This window comes from Schistocerca gregaria, chromosome 3 (genome assembly GCF_023897955.1).
Source record: "Schistocerca gregaria isolate iqSchGreg1 chromosome 3, iqSchGreg1.2, whole genome shotgun sequence".
NCBI classification, from domain to species: Eukaryota; Metazoa; Arthropoda; class Insecta; order Orthoptera; family Acrididae; genus Schistocerca; species Schistocerca gregaria.
In genome coordinates, this window is record NC_064922.1 from 895278197 (window position 1) to 895301175 (window position 22979).

At 44.1% G+C, this 22979-nt stretch overlaps 1 protein-coding gene across 1 annotated transcript in view; it reads left to right on the plus strand.

Moving 5' to 3' along the window:
• Window positions 1–22979, plus strand: part of LOC126355146 (BMP and activin membrane-bound inhibitor homolog) — a 212445-nt gene that overhangs the window by 179436 nt on the left and 10030 nt on the right. Inside the window, exon 3 of the mRNA XM_050005341.1 lies at window positions 3808–3971. Coding sequence (XP_049861298.1) covers window positions 3808–3971 — 164 coding nt within the window. The remainder of the gene's footprint in view (window positions 1–3807; window positions 3972–22979) is intronic.

A 22979-nucleotide genomic window follows, 5' to 3' on the forward strand; every position in this document is an offset into this window, starting at 1 on the left:
ATTGCAGAGCAACCATGTAGATGTAGATGTGAATATAGTCATACAGTTTATGGCTGTTGAAAGTAGTGATCACTATCTGAGTTTCGAAATTTTATCATTTTGAAGCATAGTGCGATATTAAAACCCGCCCTACGACATTAGATTTTGATGTGCTGAAACATAGTCTCCAGCAGTTTTAGTGCAAATACTTTGGGTATACGAGAAAGTATGACCGCGTCTCCACACACGATCCACCTGGCGAGCACAAAAACAGCTTTCCACTTAATTAAAAATAAAATTTCGTCCACAATATACACAGGAAAAATCGCTTGTTTAGCCAACCCGATGCTAAACGAAGCTTTGAAAATCACGTCGCTACCAGTCAGGAAAGGCTCCCGGACTTACCGGGTCTGTTCGGAAGAAATTAAATTGACTGTAGAGTTGTAGCGGAGGTGGCAATGAGAAGAGAGGTTGATAAGGGTTTATCGTCCCGTCGACGAAAGAGTAATAGGAGACGGAGAACAAACTCGGTTTGGGGAAATAAGGCGACCGCGGCCTTTCAAAGAAACTGTCCCGGCATTCACCTTATGTGACCTATAGAAACGACGGGGTGCCTAAAACTAGATGGAGGGGGCAGGCATTTGACCCGCCGTCCAATACTTTTGATGGAGGTCTCTCGGCTTAACCGCAGGAGAAGTGCTGCAAATCTTCTGTCGTGGGGTACGCACTACGGTCACACTATTCCGCAATCCATTACGGAGAAAACCGCGTGCACTTGCTGACCTAAACTTGAGTTTTGTTGCCTCTCAGTTTCTCATACTGTGATGTTTGTCGTGGTCGTTGACAGCCATACGCTGCAGTTTTAGGGGAGAGGTCAGAGCAGCATGTGGACTGGAAGAGACCTCCGATGTCGCAACTCGAGGCGCCCGCGCGTGCAGTACGCGGCCTTGGGTTGGTGCAGCTCGCCATGCTGCCAAGAAGGCGCCACGCGCTTGTCTCCACAAAACAATGCTTCACCAGCTTCGGTCTTCTGCAGCAGTGGGCAGCGAGAGTGCAATCGTGCGCTGAGCCGGCGAACATACACTCCTGGAAATTGAAATAAGAACACCGTGAATTCATTGTCCCAGGAAGGGGAAACTTTATTGACACATTCCTGGGGTCAGATACATCACATGATCACACTGACAGAACCACAGGCACATAGACACAGGCAACAGAGGATGCACAATGTCGGCTCTAGTACAGTGTATATCCACCTTTCGCAGCAATGCAGGCTGCTATTCTCCCATGGAGACGATCGTAGAGATGCTGGATGTAGTCCTGTGGAACGGCTTGCCATGCCATTTCCACCTGGCGCCTCAGTTGGACCAGCACAATATTTCGGCGAGCAGACATGTCGCTATCGTCAGGTGCGCTGACGAACTGAGCTCCTGAGGGCGGGCGGCCGTATTAAATACCCTTCCCTCGCGAGGTGTTCTCTCCGCGGTCCGCGCCCGCGCGTCAGCGGTCGCAGTACACTCTTCGACTGTTCGAGGAAGAAATACGCCAGGAGAAACTGAAGAATCACATTGTTGTTCCTGATTACCACCTTCTTGATTTTATCACGCTATTTTCATTGTAAGTATGTTGCTCGTATTGGCGGGCGGGATTAGCCGAGCGGCCTAGGGCGCAACAGTCATGGACTGTGCGGCTGACCCGGCGGAGGTTCGAGTCCTCCCTCGGGCATGGGTGTATGTGTTTGTCCTTAGGATAATTTAGGTTAAGTAGTGTGTAAGCTTAGGGACTGATGACCTCAGCAGTTAAGTCTCGTAATATTTCACACTCATTTTGAACATTTTTGTTGTTGCTGGTATTCTACTTAATTTTGGCTCCCATTCGTAATATTGAGTAGGGTAAATATTTCGACATTTGCTTTTGTTTCATATGAAACAGAAGCTGGTTTCGTCGGATGGTATTCTGTGGATTCGTGTCTACTTGTTACTGCTTACGAACCAGTGTGCGAACTGCTCGGTTTAAATGCATTGTAAGTGTGTTATTTTCGTTCTCATCCGTTTTCGGTACACTCACATTTAATAGGGGGCCATTGAAAGTTTGATTGACGGTTGCTTAAGTGTACTGTTTACAGTAATTGTTAATAAGGGTTCCAAACATCTGCGTAACTATTCCCGCATTTTAGCATTTGCGAGAATGTATGGTGTAGTCACCAAAACTACGAAGCATACTCGTCTACATCTATATCCCCATCCACATTCTGCAAGCCACTGTGAAATGCGTGGCACTCAGTGGCGAGAAGCAACAGCATTCAAAGCAGAATTACGTACTCATTCTGTGACGAGATGTAATAAAGTTGAATTCCAGCACTGTCAAAAGTTGCTAACTTGCAGTTCTCCTTTAAATGCGAGAAACTACTCATCGAGCAGTCACAGACGGATTCGTAAGCAATAACAAATACAAATAAGTCCACAGAACAGGATGTAACGAAAGCAGCATCTGTTTTATATGGAATCATTTACCCACCGAATTATTACGGATGCGAATCGGGATACGAAGAACATATTTACAATGCAATTTGAAGTGTGCAGTACACGCGAGAAGCCATAATCAGAAGCACAACGTGATGAAACGAACTTCTTTTACTTAAGCCGGTATTACACTATCAAATTTCTTTGTTAAAGATTTGATCAAAGATATGATCAAAGATATGATCAAATATTCGTCAAATATATTTGACAAAGGTCTTTGACGTAGCACTAAAAATGGGTATTACACTGTCATCATATTTTTCGTCAAAGTTCAAGATGGCTGACAACAACAACTTGTTGTCAACAGCAGTTGCATGTACCACAATTGTACTGTGGCACATGCGGAAGAGAAGCGGGGAAACAAAAGGAAACGTACCTGGGTGAAGCTGCGGTTTTTACGACGACACAATAAAAGCATTCAACAAAACTTGTTACGTGAGCTTATAGTGAAGTAAGTCAAGTCGTACATCAATTACTTAAGAATGGATGAGCATACGTTTCTGTATGTGCTCAGTAAAGTGTATCCTCATATCACAAAGCACAATACTCACTTAAGAACTGCTATATCTGCAGAAGACAGGCTCACTGTAACACTCCAATTCCTTGCTACAGGAGAGAGCTAGGTTAGGTTAGGTCTCCAATCTTCTTAATCTATTTTTGTATTCAGGGTGCCTCACGTTGTAAAGCGCCTCATCAGCTTCATACACCACTATTGACTTTGTAGTTGTCGGTAACACACCAATTGTGTTTACAGGCAATGTTTATAAAAACACTAAAGATGACAGAACGTTGCAGTGAACAGAAGACAAGCGACTTCTTTGATGAAATCTACAGCGATGCCCTAGAAGCCGCGCGAGATTAGCCGAGCGGTCTGAGGCGCTGCAGTCATGGACTGTGCGGCCGGTCCCGGCGGAGGTTCGTGTCCTCCCTCGGGCATGGGTGTGTGTGTGTGTTTGTCCTTAGGTTAATTTAGGTTAAGTAGTGTGTAAGCTTAGGGACTGATGACCTTAGCAGTTAAGTCCCATAAGATTTCACACACATTTGAACATTTTTTTGATGCCCTGGGTTTGATCAAATATTTGACGACGTTTGACAAAGTTTCCTATTACACTACCAAATTTCTTTGACAAAGATATTGGACAAAGAAATTTGACAGTGTGATACCGGCCTTACGAAACGAAAACAAACTTGACAGATTGCAGCGCCCCAAGTGGCTTGGCAGCGAACCAAGGTCGTGTTACCGGAAGTCTGTATACGAGTTCCACTGTCGTTGTATGACGGCTGAGTGTGTGACGTGTGCCCGCAGGGACCAGCAGGAGGCGTGCAGCGAGGACGGCGGCGCGGGCGCCGGGCTGTCGTGCTGCTCCACCGACATGTGCAACCACGTGGACGGGCTGGCGCATGCGCACGCTTTCGGCCGCCAGTACGTCGCCTGGCACCACGGCCGCCTCAACGCCTCCTCCCTCACAGGTGCGTAGCTCAGGGCTGCCTGCCCGCCTTCTCACCCGTTTTATGGAAGTCGTGATGGGAGGAACATCGCCACATATTAAGTGAATCTCCTTACTGTCCTACCATTTTAGGTCTATGTTGTTGCTATTGTTACGGTCTTCAGGCCAAAGACTGATTTCATACAGCTCTCCACGGTTCTGTCCTGTAGAAATCTTTTCATCTCTGCATAATTACGATGGTAAGCCCAAAAGTAAGGTCTCCTATTTTTTTTTATAAGTACAGAACTCTGTTTGTGTGGCAGTTGGTCAAACTGTTATGAGGAGCGCCTCAGGCGCTCTGTGTAAACATACGCACGCCGCACTGAGGCACTCAGTCTTGGCTTGGCAGCCGTTGAGAGTGGACCTCCCATTAGATGTTGCTGTCAGTAGTAGAACAAGGTTCGTGTCTCCGTACTCTGCATTCTTGCCAAATTTATTCAAGATGGCGGCGATGACGTCATCCAAGATAGCGGTATGTAGACTTGGCAACATGGCATGACGTCATCTAAGATGGCGGATATTGGTGGGAAAAATAAACCAATTGGGCTACCTCCACTAACCTAACCTCCAGAAAAAATGATGGCAAATTTGAATTTTGGCGGGAAAATAGGTCAATTGGGCTACATCCACTAACCTAACCCTCCAGAAAAAATGGTGGCAAATTTGAATTCCAACAGGATAGCGCATGCAAAATCGTACTTGTCTTTATTATTATTCATTATTATTGATTATCATTTATTAACATGATTATCCATTATTATTATTTATATCATGCACGTTTGTATTCAGTCCTACTGGCTTAGTTCATATCTCAGCCACCAGGGAGCGCCGCTGTGACGTCATTCAAGATGGCTGATTTTGGTGGGAAGAAAGCCGATTGGGCCACATCCACTCAACTACCGTTATGACCTTAAATTCTCTTGCACATTCAGTCTTTGCTATCGTTGTCAAACCATCGCCATGTGTTCGATCATCGAGATGAATGTGAGTGATAGAGCTGCTTTCAATAAATGCATTTCATGTAGACATTCGAGTGCTATAAACGTGGTTTCCTTTCTTCAGCCTGTCTTGTAAGATACGTTATAGGGTCAAAATTGTCCCGGTTGTTCCTATATTAATCCTAAACCTAAACTGAATAGATGCTGCCTTATGCTCTGTCATACTAATACAAACAATGATCATCTCCAAACCGTTCCTCTACTGTCGTAATGCACAATGTGCTCAAAAATAAGTTCATGTCTTTCCGCGCTTGTCGTCTCTGTATTATAAGGGATCTACAGCTAAACCAAGGATAGTACCCCCATACCGTTCTCCCATCTCCTCCGTTCTTCACTATAAGCACTGCACATGATAGGTAACATTCCACAGCTAGTCACCATGCCTAAATACATCCATCGGATTGCCAAGGAGCATAGTGTGTTTCATCTCTACAAATAATTCGTTTCCTGTCATCCGCTGTCCACAGGCACCGCCTTTTACATCATCTCAAGCGCTGCTTAGGAACCGCGACGGAAATGTGTGGCTTATGAGGAGGTGTTCCACCCTTTCTCCCCATCATTTTTGACCCCCTGCGCACAGTCATCGTGCTAGCTGGACTGCTGGCTGCATTTGGAACTCACTAACGATTCCTTCCGCTGATTTGATGCGATTCCTTACACCCATCCTTCGTAGAATGCTCTACGCTCCCTGTACTCGGTACCCAATGTAAGCCTGGTCTCGGTTTATCCGTGGCTGCTCCTTCGCGTTTTGACTTCACAACAGCATCACAAATAGTCGATTGGGTAGCGTTAGAAGATCGAAATCTCCCTCGAGGATTTCTTACTCAGGAGACGTCCAACGGCTAGTCCATGTTTAAGGTCACTGAGCTGTGCTGACCGGCTCATTTTTCTGTCACTGCTTCTCTATTGACAACACAGTACTCTATGCCTCCTGTTATACTGACGCGTCTGCGTAGTGGGCAATTCCGCATTGCATACGGGTGTCTACATCTACACCTACATCTACATTTATACTCCGCAACCCACCCAACGGCGTGTGGCGGGGGTTCACTTTACATGCCACTGTCATTACCTCCCTTTCCTGTTCCAGTCGCGTATGGTACGCGGGAAGAACGACTGCCAAATAGCCTCCGTGCGCCCTCGAATCTCTCTAATTTTACATTCGTGATCTCCTCGGCAGATATAAGTAGAGGGAAGTAATATATTCGATACCTCATCCAGAAATGCACCCTCTCGAAACCTGGACAGCAAGCTACACTGCGATGCAGAGCGCCTCTCTTCCACAGTCTGCCACTTGAGTTTTCTAAACATCTCCGTGACGATATCACCCTTACCAAATAACCCTGTGAAGAAACGCGCCGCTCTTCTTTGGATCTTCTCCATCTTCTCCGTCAACCCGATCTGGTACGGATCCCACACTGATGAGCAATACTCAAGTATAGGTCGAACGAGTGTTTTGTAAGCCACCACTTTTGTTGATGGACTACATTTTCTAAGGACTCCTCCAATGAATCTCAACCTGGTACCCGCCTTACCGACAATTAATTTTATATGATGATTGCACTTCAAATCCTTCCGCACGCATACTCTCAGATATTTTACAGAAGTAACTGCTACCAGTGTTTGTTCCGCTATCATATAATCATACAATAAAGGATTCTTCTTTCTATGTATTCCAATACATTACTTTTGTCTGTGTTAAGGGTCAGTTGGCACTCCCTGCACCAATTGCCTATCCGCTGCAGATCTTCCTGCATTTCGTCATATATATATATATATTGTGAAAAGCAATGGTCCCATAACACTCCCCTGTGGCACGCCAGAGGTTACTTTAAAGTCTGTAGACGTCTCTCCATTGAGAACAACATGCTGTGTTCTGCTTGCTAAAAACTCTTCAGTCCAGCCACACAGCTGGTCTGATATTTCTTTGGCTCTTACTTTGTTTATCAGGCGACAGTGCGGAACTGTATCGAACGCCTTCCAGAAGCCAAGGAAAATGGCATCTGCCTGAGAGCCTGTAGCTAATATTTTCTGGGTCTCATGAACAAATAAAGCGAGTTGAGTCTCACACGATCGCTGTTTCCGGAATCTATCTTGATTCCTACAGAGTAGATTCCGGGTTTCTAGAAATGACATGATACGCGAGCAAAAAACCTTCTAAAATTCTAGAACAGATCGATGTCAGAAATATAGGCCTATAGTTTTGCGCATCTGCTCGACGACCCTCCTTGAAAACTGGAACTACCTGTGCTCTTTTCCACTTGGAACCTTCTGTTCCTCTAGAGACTTGCGGTACACGGCTGTGCCGGATATTTCTGATCGGACATTGTGTATCAGTTGACTGACTGTAGCCATGAGTATTGGTGCTGTTAACACAGTTTCGTGAAATGCACAATTCGCATTTCTCTTAAATCAAGAAATATTTACCAGTCCATCATGCTGTTTATATGTAACTGGGGATTGGAGCAGAATCGCCACATATCCCGTAACAAAAACACCTGCGAAAAGCCTCAAATTAGAACCAGTACTATCTGCCAAATCACTAATGTACAACACGAACAGCAACGATCCTATTGCACTCTTCTGGAACACACCAGATATTACTTCACTGTGTTTAGACGAGTCTTTGTTGGCCGGCCGATGTGACCGAGCGGTTCTAGGCGCTTCAGTCCGGAACCACGCGGTTGCTACGGTCGCAGGTTCGAATCCTGCCGTGGGCACGGATGTGTGTGATGTCTGTAGGTTAGTTAGATTTAAGTAGTTCTACATGTAGGGGACTATTGACCTCAGATGTTAAGTCCTACAGTGTTTAGAGCCATTTGAACCATTTTGAGACTTTGTTGAAGGTATCGTATGACGTGTTATCTGTCAGGAAATGTTACCTTTGGTCGCGAAAAAGAATAGATAACAAAATTTTGTACATGGCTGCACGTTCAGAGACCGTGAATAGTAACAATTAAAAGAAAACAGCCCTCGGTCACTAATTTTTAACGAATTAATCGGATTTCGACAGTGCTAGGAATGTCTTCCTCAGAATTTACCCCAAAGAATGGTCTATAACATCGTCACAGAATTCTGACTAAAAACTTATGATACAACTTATAAGCACGGAATTATCGTGAAAGACTATCAGTACTTATATGTCAATTATAAAATAGTAAATATGCCAAAAGGGCATTAGTGACAAAGATATTTAAGATAAAAAAACTGTGATGGCGAGCCACTTAGGGCTGCTCGTTACTTGTGTGGTGCAGGTTTTAAACGGACTGAACGACATCTTTTTTTTTCTTAAATATCTTTGTGACTAACGCCCTTTTGGCATATTTACTATCTTATAAATGACATATAAGTACTGCCAGTCTTTCACGATAATTCCGTACTTATAATTTGTATCATACGTTTTTAGTCATAATTCTGTGACCATGTTATAGACCATTTTTTGGGGTAAATTCTGAGAAAGACACTCCCAGTAGTGTAGAAACCCGGTTAATTCGTTAAAAATTAGTGACCGAGGGCTGTTTACTTTTAATTGGAAAGATTAGATATATTCGTAGGAACGTGTCTCCCTTACCTTGACCAACAGCGAAAGATTTCAAACCGTATTTAGTTCAGAGGGCGTACACGTGGTGACTCTTATCGACGTCAACTTGTGAAGTGCGCTGTGACTGCACGTAACAGATTTACGAGCCAGTATACGGCCGTTGGGCTCGCGCGAGATGCAGCCAGCGAGCGATCAGAAGTCGGAGGCGATAAAAAGGTCAGCGAGCGTTGCCGGCTGCCAGCTCTTCGTTCTGCGGCCCCTGGCGTTAGGCAACCACACACACTGATATACGCGGGTGGCCAGCGGTCCCTATACCGCTGCGTCCGCCTTTCTCCTCGCAGGCACAAGGAATGTCAGCAGATTTCTCCCATCGTAACATTCAGCGTGATTTTCATCTCAGCAGCGCTGATCCTGGTAGAGCTACAGCATACCTGGTATGCCGCGAACAATGTACCCTACGAGTAACTGTCTATATGAAGTGCGTGGCGAAATATAGTTTTTATTGTACCGTACTTTAAAGTTGGTCGTAGTTTGCGGAAATATGATGTGAAGTGTGTTTTTCGACCACTATCTAAGGTCAGGGTCCTTTCAGTTTCCGTGCAGGACGATCTTCTTTTGCTCAAGGCGAATGTCTACCGTATTCTTTGCAGTTGTGCCATGTCAAATATCAGGACTCTGGAGGACCAGTGTATTCAGTACTCACCACAGCCGAGAAAATCCACCTCTGCAGAACATTGTCTTGGCACCGATCATCCCATGGAATACGACAGCTTGGAGGGACAGAGTTAATGCAACCACAGCCGTTGATTATTAATTTCACTTTCGACGTGGGTCATATTTTGTTTGTGAAGGCGCCAGTGTTTACAGTGTCTGTGTGTGTGTGTCAGAGAGAGAGAGAGAGAGAGAGAGAGAGAGAGAGAGAGAGCTAGCTTTCCGGAGTTTCTCTGCAAACTGAGGTTTTAAATTCCCTTGCAAGGCTCTTACAGCAGTTATGCCTTGAAAATGGCAGAGCGTTCTCCTGTCGAATCATCGGCGGTTGTCGGCGACACCATCTGGCTGGATTCCGGTACGTTATTGGCACATATTACTTCCTTCCACAAACGAATCGCTGACCGCGACGAGAATCTTAGAGAAATTTGACTTCATGCGGATTCTTATTGACAGGTACCCCTACCCTTGTAAGCAAAGAAGGGAAAGCAGAAAGGTGGAAGGAGTATATAGAGGCTCCATACAGTGGTGATGTACTTGAGGACAATTTTATGGATATGGAAAAGAATGCACATGATGATGGAACGGGAGATATGATACTACGTGAAGAGTTTGACAGAGCACTGAAAGACCTAAGTAGAAACAAGGCCCCGGGAGTAGACAACATTCCATTAGAACTACTGATAGCCTTGGGAGAGCCAGGCCTAACAAAACTCTACCATCTAGTAATCAACATGTATGAGACAGGCGAAATACCTTCAGGCTTCAAGAAGAATATCATAATCCCAATCCCAAAGAAAGCAGGTGTTGAAAATTACCGAACTATCCGTTTAATAAGCTACGGCTACAAAATACTAACACGAATTCTTTACAGACGAATGGAAAAACTGGTAGAAGCCGACCTCGGCGAAGATCAGTTTGGATTCCGTAGAAATGTTTGAACACATGAGGCAATACTGACCCTACGACTTATCTTAGAAAATAGATTAAGGAAAGACAAATCTACGTTTCTAGCATTTGTAGACTTCCAGAAAGCTTTTGACAGAGTTGACTGGAATACTCTCTTTCAAAGTCTGAAAGTGGTAAGGGTAAAACACAGGGAGCGAAAGGCTATTTACAATTTGTACGAAAACCAGATGGCAGTTATAAGAGTCGATGGGCATGAAAGGGAAGCAGTGGATGGGAAGAGAGTGAGACAGGGTTGTAGCCTTTCCCAGATGTAATTCAATCTATACATTAAGCAAGCAGTAAAGAAAACAAAAGAAAAATTTGAAGTAGGTATTAAAAGAAGAAATAAAAACTTTGAGGTTAGCCGATAACATTTTAATTCTGTCAGAGACAGCAAAGGACTTGGAAGAGCAGTTGAACGGAATGGACAATGTCTTGAAAGGAGGGTATAAGATGAACATGAACAAAAGCAAAACGAGGATAATGGAATGTAGTCGAATTAAGTCGAGTGATGCTGAGGGAATTAGATTAGGAAATGAGACACTTAAAGTAGTAAAGGAGTTTTGCTATTTGGGGAGCAAAATAACTGATGATGGTCGAAGCAGAGAGGATATAAAATGTAGACTGGCAATGGCAAGGAAAGCGTTACTGAAGAAGAGAAATTTGTTAACATCGCGTATTGACTTAAGCGTCAGGAATTCGTTTCTGAAAGTATTTGTATGGAGTGTAGCCATGTATGGATGTGAAACATGGACGATAAATAGTTTGGACAAGAAGAGAATAGCTTTCGAAATGTGGTGCTGCAGAAGAATGCTGAAGATTAGATGGGTAGATCACATAACTAATAGTTATTGAATAGAATTGGGGAGGAGTTTGTGGCACAACTTGAGTAGAAGAAGGGGTCGGTTGGTAGGACGTATTGTGAGGCATCAAGGGATCATCAATTTAGTATTGGAGGGCAGCGTGGAGGGTAAAAATCGTAGAGGGAGACCAAGAGATGAATACACTAAGCAGATTCAGAGGGATGTAGGTTGCAGTGGGTACTGGGAGATGAAGAATCTTGCACAGAATAGAGTAGCGTGGAGAGCTGCATCAAACCAGGCTCAGGACTGAAAAATGTTCAAATGTGTATGAAAATCTTATGGAACTTATCTGCCAAGGTCATCAGTCCCTAAGCTTACACACTACTTAACCTAAATTATCCTAAGGACAAACAGCCATACCCATGCCCGAGGGAGGACTCGAACCTCCGCCGGGACCAGTCTCACGACTGAAGACCACAACAACAATAACAACATCCCTACCATGTATGATTCGCAGGTGAATTAGGGAAGGGCGAAAAAAGATAGCGGTGTTCTCTACCATACAACGTACGCTCGCTTGCGGAGTATAGATGCAGATGTAGAAGTTCTGCCATCATCGGCAGCAGACAAGATTAGTATTTTACTTTGCAGTCGACAGCGGCGCTTCTCCGCAGCGCCGGTGCCGCAGCATCAGTGAGTGGCGAGCGGAGCTGGTCCTCCAGCAGCCTCGCGTGCGCCACAAGGCGCGCCTTGTTCCTGGCCCCCTCTCCCCGCTAGATGCTAATGAGTCCCCCTTCCGCCCCTTCCTTCCTTTCCTCTTCATCCTCATGCCAGTTACAGCCTAGGCTTAGCGCCAGCGTACTCTCCCATTATACTGCATTCGCAACGGCTCTTTACTTTCTTTGCGCGCGTGCTTGGAATATCCACGGCTGTTGTTTTGACCCTCCGACTGAACCTTGGATGCCACGTCTTTGCTCAACTGAGAACGGACGGTTCATTAGCTACGTTATTACTTTAGCTGCAGCTGACACCATGCGAATCAAATTACAGTTTCTATTATTGTGTAATACGCTACGCGATTAACAAATGGTGTCTCTCATCAGTCATTTACGTAATGCGTGCAACTATCGTAAAAAGGTGAAACTGTACTTAACCCTGAGGGTAGTTTGAACAATACAATGATTTTATAGGCATAATGTTCCATTGGAGGCCCCCTTGCTATCCTCCGACCTTTAACTCACATGCCCAACCAGCTACTGTGAGGATCTACAGTTTTACCTGGGCTCAGAACGACGGATTAATTAACAAATCATTGCCACAGCTGAAAGAAGTTAGATGCTTAAAAAAAAAAAAAAAAAAAAAAAACCGCTGGCACCGACTGAGGATTCAAGGAAGGACCTATCATACTACAAAATAACGATAACGTTAAATAAGCCGTAGGAATGTTGACATTACTGCAACATAATTGTTTCTTTACGCACTATCTTTCCGAGAACCTTGTTCATATCGGGGAAAAGAAACGGACGCACCGTATTGAATAGAGAAGTGAGAACCAGAAGAATCACAGACTCCGATTTCTCGCCCCTTTCTTTTAGCGCAGGACCCACAACCAGTTAATTACAGACTCTGATGACGGCGGTAGATAAAACATGTCGTGGAATACCGTCATCATCGAAAAATTTCATTAAGTAGACCCAACAGAATTATTTGTAAGAGTGCAGAACGATTATGGACTCAGTCCAAGAATTTATTTCCTTCATTAATGACCAATGGCCCGTACTTCCTAACGGAAGGACCAAGTAGCATCGCGCAGGAGCTTTGTTTGGTGACTCCGGAGTCCAATGCGAGTGCCCACAGTTGGGACAGGTGTATACTACGACGAAAGATGGGCTCGTCGCAGACGCTCGTCTACACGTTTCTCTCGCAGCTAAGGCGCGGCCGTGTAACATATTGACATCCTTGATGAGTTTCCTACATCTGCTGTGGTCTTGGGCGAGTTCCTCCCATTTGCCGCAGCCAGTATTAAATGCATTCACGTCGCGCCTGACGTAATCTTCAAAGCTCAAAGCACGTCTTCCAGGGGGCCTTTTGCTATGTGCTGTCTCACTAAGCGTCGGGAAAGACGAGAGTGGTCCGTACGATGTTAAGTGTCCAAGTCACCGCAGGCGACGTTCGTTGAGAGTGCTGGTGATACTCTGTAAATTCATAGCATTCAGATCGTCTCCTTTGTCACATGGTTCCTCCATCTTTTGCCTAGATTTTTACGAAAGCACCGCAGATGAAAAGTGTTGAGCTTACGTTCTTACATGGCGTATTGTGTCCAGGTTTCAACGCCATAGAAGACGGTGCTAAGCACGAATGGGTGATAGACGATGGTCACCTTAAGGTGTTTGTTGTCCCACACTCCCGTGCGGAGCTTCCCGAAAGCGTTAGCCGCTGTGCTAATTTTTGCGTTTATTTCGTCGTCTGGAGAGAGGTCTTATGACACCTCCGAACCGTGGTAACAGAATTCGTCGACTAAATTCATCAAGGAACCATCAACATTAGCCCAAGACCAACGGGACAGATTTCTCGGCCTATCCTTGCGCCGTAATCACAGTCTTCTTTACATACACAGACATAGAGAAGAGCTTGCATGGAGCAGCAAATTTGTCCATAAACCTCTGAAAGACGTATCGAACGTATGCTATGGATGCGGCATAGCCAGCGAATAAAAGGTTACCTTCAAGTAATTCATCACGATAGCGTTTAGATCTGAAGAATAACATGTTGCAAACTTCCCGTCAACCAGGCTACTTTCGCAACTTCGAGAAATAACTAGATGAATACACCGATCAAGGTAGGAGCCAGTACAGAGCCTCGACGAACTTCTGTTTGCTCCAGAAATGGATGTGATATGCATCCTCCAAATATCACAACACCCTTCACAGCTTTGTGAAAAACCCTGATCATCTTCAAGAGTGTTGGAGAAAGACCTGTCTTCACTAATAAAATTACAGTCTCTTCCTGCGGACTGTGTCCAATGCCTTAGTTCGGTTGATAAAGGCAACAGGTAAAGGAGTCTTCTGCTCGCAGCGCTTGTCCTGAATTTGTTGGAGTGTGAAGGTTGCATCATCAGCAACAGATCGCTGGGCTTGAAACCCACATTTGGGGATTCACGTTACACACGCTCAGCAAGCTTCTTCATACTGCCCAGCACCACCAGTACAAATGCTTCTTCGACGATACTCGGCAGTGAAATTCCGCAGTAGCAATTGCAATCACCGTGACCGCCTTTACCTATGTATACAGTGCCGATGTTGGCGTCGCGCATATCCTGCGGCGCAGTATCCTTAGCGCAACATTCCAGTAAAAGGTTGCAGAGCACTGGAAGGAGCGGAGTCAGTGTGATAAGTTCTGTGGGGGCGGTGTCTTTACCTGCGCATTTCGCTCATTTTAGCCGCGCAACAGCTCCTTGAAGCCCCTCCTTAGTATGGGAGACGTCCAGCTCGGGGTAAATTTACGACCGAGAAATCTCTCCTGTTGGTCTTGGGCTAATGTTGACCGGATGTGAGTAGACGTCGCATCGGTGAAACTCTCGATTGCAATCTGTGATGACTGTTCCATCGATCTCCATAAGTGGGGCAGTCTTCTTAGGGTTCGGCCCATGGTCCTTTTGATACCCGAATACACTCCGCCGATGTCTCCACACTCCTGTATCTTTGTGCAAAGTTTCTCCAAGTACATGTTAACGCAGTTCTGGACTGTTCCCTGAACAATTGCTTTGCTTTACTTAACAGGCAACGTTGCATGAGCTCGAGTGCCTGTTTATATTTGGCTGACGTTTAGAATCAAGGAGGGGGTTTCAAGGCATAACCGTAAGTTATACTCCGCCGATTAACAGTGTCAGTTTCACTGAATGTGCCTGTGGAATGTTTTATTTTTTGATTTGCAATGCCAGGCTTTCTCGCGCTCGATCGTACTTACTTATACACTACTGGCCATTAAAACTGCTACACTGAGAAGAAATGTAGATGATAAACGGGTATTCATTGAACAAATATATTATACTAGAACTGACATGTGATTACATTTTCACGCAATTTGGGTACATAGATCCTGAGATACCATTACGCAGAACAACCACCTCTGGCCGTAATAACGGCCTTGATACGTCTGGGCATTGAGTCAAACAGAGCTTGGATGGCGTGTACAGATACAGCTGCCCATGCAGCTTCAACACGATACCACAGTTGATCAAGAGTAGTGACTGGAGTATTGTGACGAGCCAGATGCTCGGCCACCATTGATCAGACGTTTTCAGTTGGTGAGAGATCTGGAGAATGTGCTGACCAGTGCAACAGACGAACATTTTCTGTATCCAGAAAGTTCGGTACAGGACCTGCAACGTGCGGTCGCGCAGTATACTGCTGAAATGTAGGGTTTCACAGGGATCGAATGAAGGGTAGAGCCACGGGTCGTAACACATCTGAAATGTAATGTCTACTGTTCAAAATGCCGTCAGTGCAAACAAGAGGTGACCGAGACGTGTAACCAATGGCAACCCATACCATCACGCCGGGTGACATGGCAGTATGACGATGACGAATACACGCTTCCAATGTGCGTTCACCGCGATGTCGCCAAACACGGATGCGACCATCATGATGATGTAAACAGAACCTGGATTCATCCGAAAAAATGACGTTTTGCCATTCGAGCACCCAGGTTCGTCGTTGAGTACACCATCGCAGGCCCTCCTGTCTGTGATGCAGCGTCAATGGTAACCGCAGCAATGGTCTCCGAGCTGATAGTCCATGCTGCTGCAAGCGTCGTCGAACTGTTCGTGCAGATGGTTGTTGTCTTGCAAAGGTCCCCATCTGTTGACTCAGGGATCGAGACGTGGCTGCACGACCCGTTACATCCATGCGGATAAGATGTCTGTCATCTCGACTGCTAGTGATACGAGGCCGTTGGGATCCAGCGCGGCGTTCCGTATTACCCTCCTGAACCCACCGATTCCATATTCTGATAACAGTCATTGGATCTCGACTAACGTGAGCAGTAACGTCGCGATACGATAAACCGCAATCGCGATAGGCTACAATCCGACCTTTATCAAACTCGGAAACGTGATGGTACCCATTTCTCTTCCGTACACGAGGCATCACATCAAAGTTTCAGCAGGCAACACCGGTCAATTGCTGTTTGTGTATGAGAAATCGGTTGGAAACTTTCCTCATGTCAGCACGTTGTAGGTGTCGCCACCGGCGCCAACCTTGTGTGAATGCTCTGAAAAGCTAATCGTTTGCATATCACAACATCTTCTTCCCGTCGGTTAAATTTCGCGTCTGTAGCACGTCATCTTAGTGGTGTAGGAATTTTAATGGCCAGTAGTGTATTATTATTTGCAAGCGTAGAACTAGACTGGCATACAGTTTGGAATGTAGTTCCGTTGTTCGTCGCACCAATCGCTGCAGTACGCAAACAACAGTTACTTGAATTATCAGGCTTCTGTCGAATGCTTCCGTCGGAGCTGCATTAACTGTAGAGTAATTACAAGACAGCATAAGATTTATGATCACAATGCGGAGTAAGTAAAAAGAAAATCCCTTTAGATACACGGCGTGGTCGTGGAGCACGCCAAACAAAAGGAGGAAGATGGGGATGGGTAACATCGAGAGCAGTGCGCAGTAGAACGGGGAGGCAGAAACAAGGATGAGTCGAGCGGTAGAACTGGCTCTGCTGTCGTCAGCAGGGGTTGATCTCGTAAATCATGCCGGGGCCAGTTATAAATTGAATATTAGGGCCGTGTCGTGCGCTGCCGTCCCATTGTTCGAGGCGGGCCGCCATCAATATGGAACTGAGGACGGCGTCCGGCCCGCCTCAAAACAATAACGCAGCGCTCTGACCGCGCTGTAAATCAAAACACGCTCTGCTGCTAAGGTCCGCGCATGCGCGAGGGTGGCAAGCGTCCCATTGGCTGCGACCGCCACCGGTAGCGTTCATGTTTCCTGCGACCTCCGGTAACTCGTTCACAATCATGCCAAGTTCCGCAGTTGCTGTATATAGTCTTTAAGGGACAGCGCAGTAATTACTAGTTGTACACGGCCACGGTTTACTGTGGCTCAATCTGCTTAAATGGAAAAGAAAGATAAGAAGAGCACGCGTTTCTAATATTTACGGGTATTGTATATATATGCCCTAATCTCCTTCTCTTCTCTGCCTCTGGCAGTTTCCCCCACCAGCTTTCTTTGTCCATCTCCCCTCTCTCTCCATCACCTCCCCTCCTCCTCCTCTCTCTGCCCACCTTCTCATCCCTCCTTTCTCTGTCCCATGTTCACCTCCCCCCTCCCCCCCCCCCCCCGTCTCTCCTTTTCTCTCTCTCCATCTCTTGCAGCCCCCCCCCCCCCCCCAATCACTGTCCATCTCCTCTACACCGTTTTCAACGAGATTAGATATTAGATTAGATTAGTTTTTAATTCCATAGATCCGTGCTGAGGAGGTCCTCGTGGATGTGGAACTTGTCAATTTTTTTTAAGCTGAAATAACAATAGTAATAGTATGAATAGATACAATACATCATTTGTTTCTGTTAAAAAAATTCGTCAGTGGAGTAGAAGGAGTTGGCCGCTGGTAAGCCTTTCAGGCTCCTTTTAAACTGATCTTTATTTGTAACTAAATTTTTTGTGTTTGTTGGCAAATTATTGAAGATGAGTCTTCCTGAGTAGTAGACCCCTTTTGGAACTAAAGTAAGTGCTTTCAAGTCCTGGTGCAGATCATTTTTGTTCCAGGTATTGTATGTATGAACTGAGCTGTTTGTTGAAAAAAGAGATATATTATTTAGGACAAATTTCAGTAAGAAGTAAATATACTGAGAGGCAGTAGTTAGTATACCCAGTTCTTTGAAGAGGTTTCTACAGGACGTCCGTGAATTTACTCCAGAAATAATACGTATTACATGCTTTTGGACTCTGAAAAGTTTTGTTTGACTTGAAGAATTACCCCAAAATATTATACCATATGACATTATGGAATGAAAGGAGGCATAGTATGCAAGCTTTTTCATATTTATGTCACCTATGTCAGCTAATACTGGAATTGCAAATACAGATTTGTTAAGGCGTTTCTGCAGGTCTGTGGTGTGCTCCTCACAACCGAATTTATCATCAAGTTGTAATCCTAGGAATTTAATACTGTCAACCTCTTCCATCTGCTCTTCTTCATACTTTATGCATATGCTGGACGGAAATCTCTTACAGGTTCTGAATTGCATATAGTGAGTCTTTTCGAAGTTTAATGTCAGTGAGTTGGCTTTAAACCATTTATTAATATCCATGAAAATATCATTAGCAGATCTTTCTAGAACTACACTCGACATATTATTTACTGCAATACTTGTGTCGTCTGCAAACGAAACGAACTCTGCTTCTGGCAGCGCAACTGATGAGGGTAATTTCTGAAAGTAAGTTTGTAGCGGTAACACTGACCACCTTAAACGGCAATCGATGCTAACGTTAAACTTCTGAGAGGAATTTTTGAGAAAGTTGTGACCGTGAGGTAACCTAATGGGAACAGAACAGTCAAACTGGGATTCGTTTCCGACACACTTCAGTGTCAGGAATAGACGTTCTCCCAACGTAAAAGCAAGTTGTAACATTACATATTACTGTCAGTCGCCAGCCTAATTAAGCATCTTTGGCAAGCAATATCGTAAAGCAGAAGGCAGCGCTAAGGCTAACTTAATCTTCCTTGACACACACACACACACACACTAAACTCTTTTTATATCTGTTCACTCTACAACACAGTAACCTAACTTCCAGATAAATGTACTACTAACGTGGAAGTCAGACAAACAAATGGCCAATGAGATAGCAAACAGTGACATATGCCTCGCAACAACATGTTCCTTAAATGAACTAGATGCAACAGTTTATAAAATCAATCACCAACACACCCTAGTAGCAATACTAAACAGGGGAGAGCATTAAATGATTCTGATTTAAATTACATGGTCTGTTAATGATCATATTCTAAAACATCATTGCTTAGTACAGGGTCTCTATACCTGTGCACTAACCAACTTGTGTTAGAATAGCTAACGCAGTAAATATTTCATTCTTAAACTCGGACTGAAGCCGTTAAACAAGTTGCAAATCTAACTACACTAGTTCTGAAGGAGCCTTTCCATTGCTTCATTAACATAACTAGCCTAGGACATGCGAAGGTCCTTAAACTTTCATGATTTGAAGAACCATGCTCATTAACAAAACTACACAAGTATTTATGACAAATGGTAAGTATCTCCATCAATAATTATTGAGTAAGTAAATCACAACAAACTCTAACTATTTAAATAAATAATGTGCTTTGGTAAGCAGTCTTTTAACCTACTCAAAACATAGTTTGCTGTGCAAATGCCAACACAAGATTAAATTTAATTCAAACACTTACTCATGGAATAAACACTGATAAACTTTGTAATACTGATCGAAGTGCATAAATGCAATAATTAATAATATTTTTCACTTCAGATCAACTTTACTATTTTCAGGCAGCTTTTCAAGTAAGGCAAATTATTTAAGGAAATGACTGCTGACTGATTTAAAAATGCACTGGAAATGGGGTATCTCTCAAACTATAAAGCTGGACTTTAAACACTATAACTCCACACATTAGAAACCAATCATAACTATTTTTATAGCTGCCGAATAAATTTTTCCATTATAAATTACGACACTCGGAATTAAATTCATTAAGATAGGATTCCTGTCCAGGTTTCTGATTGGGGATAGTCACAGGTGTATGAAGGAGCTTTTAGCAACACCACGATTATTATTAAAATCAACCAAATTTCACAATTACCTGGTCTGTTTACAGAGTGCCAGTTAACAATTTAGTGGAAGGCTGGTGGTACTGGTGGCGTAATTTGCAGTGACTGTCAACATGGCGGCGATGCAGTCATGACAGTACTGTTGGCCTGCCCTGTTACAGATCATCTTGGTGTCGCAATTATGCCATGATAGTAGTATCTCGAAATGCGGCATTCGAGGCCCATAAATACTCTGGCCTCAAAACTCCAAGAATATATGCCACAATGATCCACCCCTTCTTGCGACATGTTGACCACAGCATTGCTCATCCCAGACTCCTTACCCTTCACAAATGACGACTTGCCACTTGCGCGCCAACCACACCTTTTAAACTCTGCCAGGCAACTTCCGCAGCTGCGGGGCTTCCCCACATCTTTTACATTCAGCTCTGCAGATGACGAAGAAATTGAAGAAATATATGATCAAATAAAATAAATTATTCAGATAGTGAAGGGAGATGAAAATTTAATAGTAATGGGTGACTGGAATTCGGTAGTAAGAAAAGGGAGAGAAGGAAACGTAGCAGGTGAATATGGACTGGGGCAAAGAAATGAAAGAGGAAGCCGCCTGGTAGAATTTTGCACAGAGCACAACCTAATCATAGCTAAAACTTGCTTCAAGAATCATAAAAGAAGGCTGTATACATGGAAGAAGCCTGGAGATACTAAAAGGTATCAGATAGATTATATAATGCTAAGACAGAGATTTAGGAACCAGGTTTTAAATTGTAAGACATTTCCAGGGGCAGATGTGGACTCTGACCACAATCTATTGGTTATGACCTGTAGATTAAAACTGAAGAAACTGCAAAAAGGTGGGAATTTAAGGAGATGGGACATGGATAAACTAAAAGAACCAGAGGTTGTACAGAGTTTCAGGGAGAGCATAAGGGAGCAATTGACAGGAATGGGGGAAAGAAATACAGTAGAAGAAGAATGGGTAGCTTTGAGGGATGAAGTAGTGAAGGCAGCAGAGGATCAAGTAGGTAAAAAGACGAGGGCTAGTAGAAATCCTTGGGTAACAGAAGAAATATTGAATTTAATTGATGAAAGGAGAAAATATAAAAATGCAGTAAATGAAGCAGGCAGAAAGGAATACAAACGTTTCAAAAATGAGATCGACACGAAGTGCAAAATGGCTAAGCAGGGATGGCTAGAGGACAAATGTAAGGATGTAGACGGTTATCTCACTAGGGGAAAGATAGATACTGCCTACAGGAAAATTAAAGAGACCTTTGGAGATAAGAGAACCACTTGTGTGAACATCAAGAGCTCAGATGGAAGCCCAGTTCTAAGCAAAGAAGGGAAAGCAGAAAGGTGGAAGCAGTATATAGAGGGACTATACAAGGGCGATGTACTTGAGGACAATATTATGGAAATGGAAGAGGATGTAGATGAAGATGAAATGGGAGATACGATACTGCGTGAAGAGTTTCACAGAGCACTGAAAGACCTGAGTCGAAACAAGGCCCCCGGAGTAGACAGCATTCCATTGGATCTACTGACGGCCTTGGGAGAGCCAGTCCTGACAAAACTCTACCATCTGGAGAGCAATATGTATGAGACGGGCGAAATACCCTCAGACTTTTTCAAGAAGAATATAATAATCCCAATCCCAAAGAAAGCAGGTGTTGACAGATGTGAAAATTACCGAACTATCAGTTTAATAAGTCACAGCTGCAAAATACTAACGCTAATTCTTTACAGACGAATGGAAAAACTAGTAGACCTCGGGGAAGATCAGTTTGGATTCCGTAGAAATGTTGGAACACGTGAGGCAATACTGACCCTACGACTTATCTTAGAAGCTAGATTAAGGAAGGGCAAACCTACGTTTCTAGCATTTGTAGACTTAGAGAAAGCTTTTGACAATGTTGACTGGAATATTTTCTTTCAAATTCTGAAGGTGGCAGGGGTAAAACACAGGGAGCGAAAGGCTATTTACAATTTGTATAGAAACCAGATAGCAGTTGTAAGAGTCGAGGGACATGAAAGGGAAGCAGTGATTGGGAAGGGAGTGAGACAGGGTTGCAGTCTCTCCCCGATGTTATTCAATCTGTATATTGAGCAAGCAGTAAAGGAAACAAAAGAAAAATTTGGAGTAGGTATTAAAATCCACGGAGAAGAAATAAAAGCTTTGACGTTCGCCGATGACATCGTAATTCTGTCAGAGACAGAAAAGGACTTGGAAGAGCAGTTGAACTGAATGGATAGTGTCTTGAAAGGAGGATATAAGATGAACATCAACAAAAGCAAAACGAGGATAATGGAATGTAGTCGAATTTAAGTCGGGTGATGCCGAGGGAATTAGATTAGGAAATGAGACACTTAAAGTAGTAAAGGAGTTTGGCTATTTGGGGAGCAAAATAACTGATGATGGTCGAAGTAGAGCGGATATAAAATGTAGACTGGCAATGGCAAGGAAAGCGTTTCTGAAGAAGAGGAATTTTTTAACATCGAGTATAGATTTAAGTGTCAGGAAGTCATTTCTGAAAGTATTTGTATGGAGTGTAGCCATGTATGGAAGTGAAACATGGACGATAAATAGTTTGAACAAGAAGAGAATAGAAGCTTTCGAAATGTGGTGCTACAGATGAATGCTGAAGATTAGATGGGTAGATCACATAACTAATGAGGAGATATTGAATGAGATTGGGGAGAAGTTTGTGGCACAACTTGACCAGAAGAAGGGATCGGTTGGTAGGACATGTTCTGAGGCATCAAGGGATCACCAATTTAGTGTTGGAGGGCAGCGTAGAGGGTGAAAATCGTAGAGGGAGACCAAGAGATGACTACACTAAGCAGATTCAGAAGGATGTGGGTTGCAGTGGGTGCTGGGAGATGAAGAATCTTGCACAGGATAGAGTAGCATGAAGAGCTGCATCAAACCAGTCTCAGGACTGAAGACCACAACAACAACAACTGAAAAAATGGGTTTTCATAAACATTGCGCACATTGTGTGCGCGCATGACCAATGCACTTGGTTTTTTTGACACGTTACGATAACAATGGCGACATACTTTTATCATAGATAGTCACGGAAGATGAAACTTGAGTTGGTTAAGACACTCCTAAAACGATACGGCAATCGATGGCATGGAGGTACACTTCGTCCCCAGGAAAGGTTAAACCCAAATA